General features: G+C 43.5%; 1 protein-coding gene across 9 annotated transcripts in view; it reads left to right on the top strand.

Moving 5' to 3' along the window:
* The window catches only part of LOC108700356 (death-associated protein kinase 2), a 63,733-nt gene extending 61,704 nt beyond the window's left edge, over positions 1-2,029 (top strand). For all 9 annotated transcript variants that reach the window (XM_041574471.1, XM_018233471.2, XM_018233477.2 and 6 more), the window contains one exon: positions 1,510-2,029. In XM_041574471.1, coding sequence (XP_041430405.1) covers positions 1,510-1,590 — 81 coding nt within the window. In that variant the 3' untranslated portion in view covers positions 1,591-2,029. The remainder of the gene's footprint in view (positions 1-1,509) is intronic.
* The last annotated feature ends 10,364 nt before the right edge of the window (positions 2,030-12,393 follow it).

Genomic DNA, 12,393 nt, shown 5'->3' on the forward strand with positions numbered 1-12,393 from the left:
CATATCTTTATTGTATCTTATCTAGACTACTGCAACTCCCTTCCTGTTCTTCTACTCTCCTGACCCTCTACACTGCAGTCAGTAATAAACTCCTTCACCAGAAACATCTACTGCTACTACTCTTCTGCTTCTCAACACTTTCAGTCTACTGGCTTCTTGTTGGTTCCAGGATTAAAGCCGACTCATTCTTATCACATACTCAACCTTATTCTCTTACATCTATGGTCTTGTTGAACATACTCTTCAAACCATCCCCAACCACATTTCACTTTTAGGCCTTTAGGAATTCTCCAGTGTAGCACCCATTTTTGGAATTCCTTTTCTCACACTCTAGGGGGCAAATTCACTAAGCGCCGAAGTGCCTAACGCTAGCGTTAATTCGCTAGCGTTGGGCATTTTCGTTACTTCGCAAATTCACTAATGAACGCTGGGTTAAATTCGGTAGTGTTACTTCACACCCTTACGCCTGGCGAATTTGCGCAACGGACGTAACTACGCAAATTCACTAACGCGCGCATTGTACTGAACGCTACCTTTTACGCTAGACTTCCTTCGCCACCTCAGACCAGGCGAAGCGCAATAGAGTAGATAGGGATTGCTTCAAAAAAAGTTAAAAATTTTTCTAAGTCCCAAAAAACGCTGGCGTTTTTTCTATATTATGGGTGATAGGCTGAAAAAGATCTAATTTTTTTTGGGGCTCCCCTCCTTCCCCCCTACATTTCCGAACTCATGGCAACTTAACTATACAGTGGGCACATGTGTAGGGCAAAATAAAAATTTTATTTGATGTTTTGAAGGTTTCCCAGGCTTGTGTAGTGCTGCTACATATTCCTCCATTGAAAATTGAATTTGGCGCCGTATGCAAATTAACCATAGCTAGCGTAACTTCGCTTCACTTAGCAAATCAACGGTAGCGCAACTTCGCAACCTTGCGCTACCCCTGAGCGCAACTTCGGATTTTAGTGAATTTGCGGAGCGCTGGCGAAACTACGCCTGGCGAAGTGCGGCGAAGTTACGCCTGGCACAATTACGAATCTTAGTGAATTTGCCCCTAAGACTCTAGGGTCTATCACAAATGCTGTCAAAGAAAAGTCAATGAAAACAGAATTGATTGCACACATCTCTATATTAAACTTGGTTTTCTAGTGGGGAAGATGTAAGAATCTTGTTGGTATCTAAGGTGAATGACTCCATACCAGTGTATTCACCCTCTGTGGCAGGCTAGGATGTGGTATGAGGTTGAGAGAGACTGGAAATACTGTTGACATTAGTTCTCCAGTCTCCTGTAGTCATGTATCACCTCCTGCCTAGTGTGAATACACGGCTCATCTTTATAATAGGCAGGAGGCCTCAAGTCTAGCACCCCAAGGAAAGAAAATGGCAGCCTAGCACTTCGTTTTAACCGTGGTATAGGGAAGGGTAAAAAACTATTTAGGGCTATTTTTTAATGATAAAATCAGTTGACTTTTGGGCAGAATATTCCCAATATCTTGCGTTATGTTGTTTCAGAGGCAGTGTGAAAGTGATCAAGAGGATGAAAAAACCAAACCCGTAACACTTTTGCGCAGGCGCTTGAGCAACAGTTCTTGACCAGACTCTTAGTAAACTCCATCCTCAAGCATGCGCAGTCCTCTTCCTTATGTCGGTAGCCAAGGAGTCTAGAGGAAGCCCCTCAAAGATGGGCTGCATGGAGAAACCATGAAGATTGAAGATGCATTGCTGCTGGAGAGAACTAAGTGGGGGGCGATTGGCAACCTCCTTACACCCCAACAAACCTTAGAACTTGCATGTGACTCCATTAGGTTTGTCGCATGGCTTTACCCTTTGCTGTCTGAGGAATCCAGCAAACCTCTATGATTTCATCAACAGGAGCACCCCAAATCTGCCTGCGTCCAGACAGGAATATATGACCGAGTGCTTTTACTTTATCACAATGACATTATATATTATCATGTGACAACTGCATGTTTTCAGATCCTTCAGGGGAAACCAGTTTTCCTCCCTCATTAAAAGTTTATTTTATTCATGACGTTATCCTCCTCCTGGATACATACGTGTGGCCCCTTTTTTTTTTTTTTTTCCTCTGAATTTTTACAATTATTTTATTTCTGCTGAACCAGGTGGTTTTATAAGCCATTATTTTTATGTGAAATTTGCATTTTCTCTTATTCACAGTAAAAGTTAACGTTTTCTAAGAAAATATAGTGTGTTGGTCTGTCTGAACCTGCAAGGGTGCACCCAAATACCGAACTAGACCATAACTTGCATACTCAGATTTGAGTGCAGTCATGAAGATGACTCATTTGCGCACAAAAAAAAGGTCTAAAAGTGGCCACACTACCAGATCTGCTCATTTGGCAAAGTGCCAATATCGATATAGGCCAGGTATGAGTTTGGTGGGCCCTTTGGTGGACCCATAGAAAAGTCTATAAGCTGCCAAGACCACCAAGCAGTCCGTATGTGACCACCTTTGATGAAACACTTAAGATTCTTCCAAATCAAAAAGTGGTGGATCTGGTTAAATCTGGGATTAGTTTGATTTGAAATAAGCAAAGGTAGCTATACACAGGCGGAATTAAGATGCTGGTTTCAAATTGGTTTTAGACCAAGTTGACAACTTATCTGCTTGTGCAAGGGGACCACGTATGGGCCTACCAGACTGTTATCTGCCCAAAAATATATCGATTGGGCATCTCTGAAAATCCCATCAAACAAACCGTTTCTGCATGTTGACAAACCTTTCACCACGTGTGATTTCTCAAATGTTGGGAGGTATGTGTTGATGCAGCCTATTACAGTTCAGCAATACTTTTGAATTGGCCGCACACCACTTACTTCATGTTATTGGGTGCATCCATATCCCAGGCCGCTTCCAAGCCCAACACTGCAACAATCCAAAGTAGGGAAGAAGCTCACCAATTCAGCTAGGCAATGCCTTTAGCACATTTATTTGCAGAAGTATTGAACACACAAGCTTTTGAGGTCCAACCCCTTCCTCAGGTTGCACAGTTTCCTGCAGTAAGTTGCATATTAAACCACTTTCATTGTACTTGTGTCCCAATGCACTGTTTGGGTAGGACTACATGGATGTTTTCAGCGCGATCCGACGCATTGCGACTAAACGCTAGAAAACGACAGAAATAAGGTAAGAGATATAAATGTCGTATGAAGTAGCAGCGATGATCCGATCAGGTCGGATCAACGATGCGACTTCATCCAACATTTCTATCTCTTACCTTATTCTGCATTTTGTCGCAGTGCGTCGGATCGCGCCAAAAACCCACAAAAGGGGTCATTTACTACCTGCAGGGCAAGAGGCAAAGTGCACAAATCCACGTTATTTGTAGTTTGTGCTCTGTTCTACAGGTAGAAGAATTGCCACAGGTCTCTGCACTCCAAAATGGAAATCTACATTCACCCCATGGCCCCAAATCTACAATACATCCCTGGCTGGGCCCTTGCACTTGCACCTGGGGCTCTCACAAAATGATCCCCCCAGTCATATCAACACAGGCCACCTCGAAGCAGTGTGACTATTCCAGGTCACATGATTTTGATAAAGAAGATGCAATTCTTTACATTTTCTGTGATTATGCAAAAAAAAAACAGAAAATATTATATTAGGTAGAAAGCTCGTCAGGCAGGCAGTTAGTCAGGCAGGCAGTTAGTCAGGCAGGCAGTTGGTCAAGCAGGCAGTTAGTCAAGCAGGCAGTTAGTCAGGCAGGCAGTTGGTCAAGCAGGCAGTTGGTCAAGCAGGCAGTTGGTCAAGCAGGAAGTTGGTCAAGCAGGCAGTTAGTCAAGCAGGCAGTTAGTCAGGCAGGCAGTTGGTCAAGCAGGCAGTTGGTCAAGCAGGCAGTTAGTCAGGCAGGCAGTTGGTCAGGCAGGCAGTTGGTCAAGCAGGCAGTTAGTCAAGCAGGCAGTTAGTCAGGCAGGCAGGCAGTTGGTCAAGCAGGCAGTTGGTCAAGCAGGCAGTTAGTCAGGCAGGCAGTTGGTCAGGCAGGCAGTCAGGCAGGCAGTTGGTCAACCAGGCAGTTAGTCAGGCAGGCAGTTAAGGTGGCCATACACGGGCCGATAAAAGCTGCCGACAGACCGAGTCGGCAGCTTATTGGCCCGTGTATGGGGGCCCCCGACGGGCTTCCCCGATCGAGATCTGGCCGAAAGTCGGCCAGATCTCGATCGGATGGGATTAAAAATCCCGTCGGATCGCGGCCGCATCTGTTCGTTGATGCGGTCCCGCGATCCGACCGCCCGTTTGGCGAACGCTAGGATCCGATCGTTGGGCCCTAGGGCCCACGATCGGATCAGCCCGATATTGCCCACCTCAAGGTGGGCATATCGGAGGGAGATCCGCTCGTTTGGCGACATCGCCAAACGAGCGGATCTATCCGTGTATGGCCACCTTTAGTCAGGCAGGCAGTTGGTCAAGCAGGCAGTTAGTCAGGCAGGCAGGCAGTTGGTCAAGCAGGCAGTTAGTCAGGCAGGCAGGCAGTTAGTCAAGCAGGCAGTTAGTCAGGCAGGCAGGCAGTTGGTCAAGCAGGCAGTTGGTCAAGCAGGCAGTTGGTCAGGCAGGCAGTTGGTCAGGCAGGCAGTTGGTCAGGCAGGCAGTTAGTCAGGCAGGCAGTTGGTCAGGCAGGCAGTTGGTCAAGCAGGCAGTTAGTCAAGCAGGCAGTTAGTCAGGCAGGCATTTGTTCAAGCCAGAAACCAGCCCATCTGTACTTCAGCCACCAACCCTATAGATTTGAGAGCAAAAATCTTTGGCAAGATTTTATGATTTATTTGTTCCTTTTTGCAGAAAATATGTCTAGCAATATTTATACCATAAAGAAACAAATGCAAATCCAAACAAAAAACCTGTGTGATATTGCAACATGTGATGGTTTGCCGGAGCAGAACCCACGTCATACAGTATCACCTACTCTTTGTTTGCTAATCAGATATATTCGATATAATCTTATATTAATGGGGAATGTAACATCACAGATGCAGGAAACAATTACCCAGGGCACAGATGGGTTGAAGGATGAAAGACTTCCCTTTGCTCCATGCACCACATTTGGACTTAGTGGGGCTCATTTATAAACTTTGCGCAGGGCAGATTGGTTTGCAAAGTGAATATAATTGCCCTGCGCATGGTTATATTTATAAATCTGAAGAAGAGGGTGCAAACAGAATTGCGCATTTTTTTTCACAATGCGAATGTCTATAGGAGCTTTATAAATATGTCACAATTTGCAAATGGGGAATCTTTATGCGCACACTCTGCGACTCAATTACGCCACAACTTTGGTGGCAGATAAAATATTCGCAAAACAGTTTTGCAAACTTCGAATCTAAGTCACTGTCAACGCTATTTTCGCGCACAACAACCTCGCACATTGGGTGCGCTCGCGTAAACTCCCGTCTCATTTGCGCGCCATTTGCGAAAATGTATTCACACTGCGAATTCGGGCACAGCAGTGCAATATATTAGCGTTCAGGCAAAAACATGCGCAATACAACCATTTGCGAAAAATATGTGCTGCGTAAACTTTACAAATGACCCCCAGTATCTTTTCTTTGGTCCTCAGCTGAACTTTTCCTATATTTCTCTATATAGCCCTTAGTAGTGATGGGCAAATACATTTCGGCAGGCACAAATTTGCGGCGAATTTTTGGACTCGCGTCAAAACTGTCGTGTGTCAAAAATATTCGGACGCCCATTGACTTTAATGCAGGTGTCAAAATTGACGCGGGCGACAAAGTTCGAGTTTCGCTAATTTTTCGCTGTTTCAGCAAAACGGGACTAATTCGCCCATCACTGGTCATTAGTAAGGAATGGATGAAAAAAAATAGCTGTGGATATTAGAAAGACAATTTATGTAGTGCACCCGTAGGTGTGGAAATAGTTTGATTTGCTGACAGCGTACCTAGGACACCATTAGACTGTAACTCCCAGCAGTGTGTAGTGGCCCCTTTAAGAAGCTTACACTCAGGTGGATCCTCCTGGTGCATCAGGCTAAAAGTAACAGTGGCCCAGCGAGGTTGCTTCAAATCAACTTCTTCATTGGACAAGGCAATAAATCTTGGTGACAGCTTTCAGGCAGTATAAATCTGCAGGTACATTCAAGGTAAATCAAGAAGAACCTTCGCACTTTGGGATACATTCAGTTCTACTCCTCTGAGGGGGTAGTACAGCCTTTCTTGGTGACATTCCCAGCACTAGGGATCTCATGGGGTATCTTGCACCTTGGCACTTTCCCTGCTCCTGAAATCACCCACTTGTGTCCCTGTCTGGCGGCTTAACCCCAACTGCTGTCCTTGTTGGAGCTAAAAAGCTGCTCAATAAATACCTGCCACTATCTTTCACTCCTAGAGCAACTATTACACAAACTTCAGCTGATTAATAAACTTTCCCTGACTCGGGCCTGTCACCGCTCAGACCCACTGCTGTACTTACCTTCCTGCAAGGTGGGATCCAGGAAGAGAACTCCCTTTTAAACTCTTAAACATTGCCACCTACTGGGCAAACCTTGAACTACAATGGACCCAGGAAAAGTGAGTCTGGGTGAGTCAAATGACCACTTATGTAAAACATACCTAAACCTCAGGATCTCTACACTTATTTAACACAAGTACAATGAATACTTTTTGCTTATTTTCAAGAAAAACACAGCAAGTCCAGTAGATTTGACTTATTTCTACAGATATACCATGACCTGGATGAATGAGAATCTTCTCAAACTTTTTGCTTATCGACAAAACAATGTTGTTTTGTTATTTCTTAAGCTAAAAAGGGCACACACGGAAACTAAAGCAGCTCCAAGTTTGGTCCTTGTGATTCTCAGCATCCCTTCACCCTTTGTTGCGATTGTTTTGTTGGCAGGAAACTATTTTGCAGAATGGGGGGGGTGGTTTATCTGTGCAATGGGAATTTGTGCACAATCCACTGTTATTATTAACTGGGACATAAAACCACATTGAGTGCCAGTAGTGAACCTTGAAACTGAGGGTTTTCGTATTTAATTCTGAAATAAAAGTGAAAATTCTTGGTCCTTGTTTCGGCTTTTCACTATAATGAGTGGCCCATTCCTGAACTGACTCACTATGAGAAGAGACACATACAGACAAATGGAAATGTCTCATTATTTTGGACTTTATAGAAGTTCTTCAAGGGCAAAGCCCAATATCTAGTAAAACGAATGTCTCTTTCCATCGTTAAGATTTACTATGTATTTTTGAAACACTTGGCACTTTACATTCTTTTGTCCACCCCTGTGCATAACTCACAACATTTGGAAAATAGAAAGAGGGACAAAAATATTTGCTGCGATAAAATTTTTTGGACCACACCCATGTTATGGCCACACCTCCAAAATACCACATCCTTTTTACAAAATCTGGCAGGTTATGGAAAGTTTTGGACTTTTAGGGTCAGGTTTTATGTGTTATTACAGTTTTGCTAATAAGGGGAATTGCCCTTTAAGCTGCAAGTCACAGTTTCCCCAAGAGACCTGCTTATCTTCAATTGTTACAATTATTTCTTTGCTTATCTTAAATTGTTACAAATGTATCTAAGTGCACCTGCCATGTATTCTGGGCTCTTGGGCCAAAAGCCAATTAAGTTTAAGAGACTTTGTATCTTTTTCTGGCTGTTCAGTGAGGAGATCAAAGAGAAAGTCGGGACATTTCAGTAACAATCTGGGACTGTGGGTTGAGCTGACAAAATTGGGACTGTCCCGCGAAAAACGGGATAGTTGGGAGGTATGCGTATATATTCTGTATTCATGCTACTGATATTATTGATTGTGAGCGGATATTACATTTAGAATGTTAATAGTAAATATATATAATAAAATATAAGGATAACCTCACCTTTTCATATGCTCCTGTTCTCCCTGCAGTTACTAAAACAGAACATTAGAGGGGGCTAGTAAGGTATAAATAATCTTTCTACTGCTCCCAGCTCACATTGCTTTATACTTTGTATTTATTGCATTGGATTGGGGGTGTACTTGGGTGGCCGGGGGGTGGGGAATATCAAGATATAACCTCTTTACAGTCATAGATACTAAATACTGTGACTGAATGGCTGATACAGCAATTATTCCTCACATCTCTAAACAGGCAGTTAGTCAAACAGGCAGTTAGTCAGGCGCCATAGCGCCCAACTGTCCCGTTTTTAGAGGGACAAGTCCCTCTTTTGACAGCTCAACCCGCAGTCCCTCATTTGTACTGGAAAGTCCAGTTTTTCGCTGCACTGAACAGCCAGAAAAAAAAAGTTTCTAACTTAATTGGCCTTTGGCAGAGACAGATCCCTTGGGAGAAGTTAGACTCACAGCTTAAAGGGCAATTCACCTTCATTAGCAAAACTGTAATAACTGGAAAAAAAAACCCCAGAAATATGTTCAAACTTTCATAACCTGCCAAATTTTGTAAAATGACATGGTAATTAGGGGGTGTGGCCACAAAAATGGGAGTGGCCAAAACAATTTTGTCGCAAACTTTTTACTCCCTCTTTTTGTTTCCAAAATGTTGGGAGGTATGGTCAGGTCAGACACCAGCACATCTGTACTTCAGACAGTAGCCCTATCCATACCTCCCAACTGTCCCGTTTTGAGCGGGACAATCCCGCTTTTGACAGCTCAACCCGCAGTCCTGACTTTCTATTTGATCTCCTGCACTGAACAGCCAGAAAAAGATACAACATTTCTAACTTAATTGGCTTTTGGCAGAAGCTTCTGTGCAAGGACCAGGACCCGATATCTCGTCGGCCCAGACCGACACTGGATTGGGGGTGTACTTGGGTGGCCGGGGGTGCCCCGAATCCTTCGCGAAAGCTTGGGCCGAATACCGAACTGAATCTGAATCCTAATTTGCATATGCTAATTAGGGGTGGGAAGGGGAAAACATTTTTTACTTCCTGGTTTTGTGACAAAAGTCACGCTATTTTCCCTCCCTGCCCCTCATTTGAATATGCAAATTAGGATTCGGATTCAGTTCGGCCAGGCAGAAGGATTCGGCCAAATCCGAATCCTGTTGAAAAAGAACGAATCCTGAACCAAATCTTGGATTCGGTGCATCCCTAGTTAGAGGGCAGCGGATTTTGGCAAGATTTTATGATTGATTTTGTTTTTGCAGAAAACATTTATAGGAATATTTATACGGTAAAGAAACAAGTGCAAATCAGCACGTGATGGTTTGTCAGAGCAGAACCCACGTCAGATCTCCGTCTCTTTGTTTGCTAATCAGATGTATTAGATAAAGCCTTATTTTAAAGGGGAACTAATTTCACAGATAAGAAGACTCAATTATGATGAAGGAACAAATTTCTAGGGGCCCATATTGACGGGGCATTCAGATATTTGCTCTATAATACACAAAAGCCTGTAAATTATATCCTTATAAACGGGGAGCCTTCGGCCTCGTACTTTTATATGGTCATGAAACTCCTCAGTAACTTATAATATCCTTATATTTTACAAGAGGGGGTACTTTATTCACTATATATGCTCCCCTGTAACTTGCACCCATTTAGCCTACTCTGATGGGTTATACACGCAAGTGCCCTCATCGGCTCAAGGGAATTTGCCAATGGCCACCACTGACTTGCGCCGAGTGAATGAGAGGCTAATGCCATCAATGCTGTGATCAAGCCAAAATGGACACTATGTTGGGTCCTCAGGTCCACTTCTGCCATGAGACGAGGTGAGAACCTTGACTCAGACGGAAGCCAATTATAAGGGACGGCAAAAAGCAAAAAAGAAAAAAGGTCAGTTAAAAAGTTGCTCAGAATTAGCTAATTAGCTGTTATATAACATACTAAGTTAACTTGAAGGTGAACCGTCCCTTTAAAGAGGATTTTCTTTCCTCCCTCTAAAATGAAAGTGACATTTTTTGGTCCTTGTTTACATTTTTCACTATAAGGGATGCCCCAATTCTGAACTGGCCCACTATGAGTTCACATAAGATCGTTGGGAAAATACAGGAAATATCACTTTCTTTCTATGTAAACGTGGAATTATTTAGAGCTCGCAGAAAATGTAATCTATCTGCCTATCTATTTGTCTGTCTGTCTATCATCTAACTCTATCTATTTATCTATCTATCTATCTATCTCTCTCTCTCTCTCTCTCTCTCTCTCTCTATCTATCATCTATCTATCTATCTATCTATCTATCTATCTATCTATGTTTCATCTATCTATCTATCTATCTATCATCTATCTCTCTCTCTCTCTCTCTCTCTCTCTCTCTCTCTCTCTCTCTCTCTCTCTCTATCTATCTATCTATCTATTCTCTATCTCTATCTATCTATCAATCTATCTATCATCTATCTATCTATCTATCTATCTATTGATCTATCTATCTATCTATCTATCTATCTATCTATCTATCTATCTATCTATCTATCTATCTATCATCTATCTATCTATCTATCTATCATCTATTATCTATCTATCTATCATCTATTATCTATCTATCTATCTATCTATCTATCTATCTATCTATCTATCTATCTATCAATCAATCTATCTATCATCTATCTATCTATCTATCTATCTATCATCTATCTATCTATCTATCTATCTATCTATCTATCTATCATCTATTATCTATCTATCTATCTATCTATCTATCTATCTATCTATCTATCTATGTTTCATCTATCTATCTATCTATCTATCTATCTATCTATCTATCTATCTATCTATCTATCTATCTATCTATCTATCTATCTATCTATCTGCTGTCTACAGTATTTATCTGTCTACCATTCTCCTTTTCTCTTTAAGATTTACTGTAATTAAAGCCGGAGTGTAGAATCTACAGTTCAGCTCACACTGCTTTCATATTTAGTATTAGGCTGAATTATTTGTGGGCTGCAGGTCCTGACTGAGAATTACAATAGGCCCTGGCATTTCAAGTACACAAAAGCCCAAACAGCCCCCACCAGCCCACTAATACTGACTTACTATGGGACCTTATAGCAGCCAATTTGGCATTTGCCAGAACCCACAGATTGCCAGTCCGGGCCTGGTGGGCTGGGATGGGGGGATCACATCTTTGCAGTGATTAATATTCTTAAACTGAGGCTGAATGATTGATACAGCAATGATTTCTCTCTTCTCTAACTGAGATATGAGGTTAAGGGGGACCCTGGCCATAAAGTTGGACCTCAACCATGAGTTTGAGCCCCAAAATAAATGTAATATTTGTGTGGAGCTGTGCAGAGAGCAGGATACTTTGCTTCTTGTGTTATATCACGTGTCTGGCATCAGCCCAAGTCCAGATAAATTACTTGATAATTATGTGACAACAAACACAGACGGTGCTGCTTCCAGTGGAGCCTTTCATTGCTCATAGATCCACCAGGTCCTGACATGTGTCACTCCCAGAATGTTGTGCTTATTACAGATATATCCTCAATCTCTTTGCATTCCGTGCAGCCCTACAATTTGGATTTAGAAGAAGTGCACTGATTTTTATCATGTAACTGTGGATTAGTTGCTCTTGGTGAATGGGCTGGTGGAGTTTAACTCCTCAGCACTCTTAACAATTTTACATTCACTTATTTCTTACTTATCCATTAACACCAAAGTGTCAGGGCGCAGTTTGGAGTGCGGACCAAGGAGGAAGCAATTAGGCAAACACAGTTCATGGTACAAAGGATCAGGCAGAAGAATCGCCAGTCCAGGCAGCAAGATATCGTGGTCGAGATTTCAGGCAAGGGTCGAGGATCAGGAAAACAATAATAATATACACCCAGGAACTCAAGATAGTAAAACCTATACTTGGGCGCTGAGAGAACCTTCTGGCGTTTTTAAATAGGCAGAATTTCGCGCCAGAACGTGCCAGATGACATCATAGGACGTGCGCCAAAATGCGCGCCGATGCCTGCACGTTTTGGTGGCCAGCGTCAAAAGGATGCGTCAATACGCTGCGCGTCACGCAGGCGTCACGCTGGCATGCGACGGCCGCATGGCCTCCTCTGGGCGCCGACATCTTGGATGCGCAGAGGACGGCCAGAACGCCTTACACAAAGGAGCCTGGGTGCAAAATTTGCAAATGGCACCATGATATAGCGTGGGCAATCGTTTGGCCGCACCTCCACCCCCTCCCAGGGTAGTAGTAATGTGCGTGCCGACCCGATACCTGCGGGACCCGTGGGTCGGACGGGTATGGGTCGACCTCACACTGCTCCTCGCGGGTGGTGGGCGGGTGTGGGTTGAGCTCTTCTCCTGCTCTCCCCGCCCACCACCCTCCAATGCCGGCTTCCGACTTCCGGGTTCCGGTTTTATAGTCTTGCGTCTGCTTTTGTGACGTCATTGTGATGTCATCGGTGGGGCGGGTCTATAAAAGGACCCCGTAAGCGCCGGTGCGGGCAGGCGCGGGCTGGAGCAGGGCGGGTTAGGGT

This window comes from Xenopus laevis, chromosome 8S (genome assembly GCF_017654675.1).
Source record: "Xenopus laevis strain J_2021 chromosome 8S, Xenopus_laevis_v10.1, whole genome shotgun sequence".
Taxonomy (NCBI): domain Eukaryota; kingdom Metazoa; phylum Chordata; class Amphibia; order Anura; family Pipidae; genus Xenopus; species Xenopus laevis.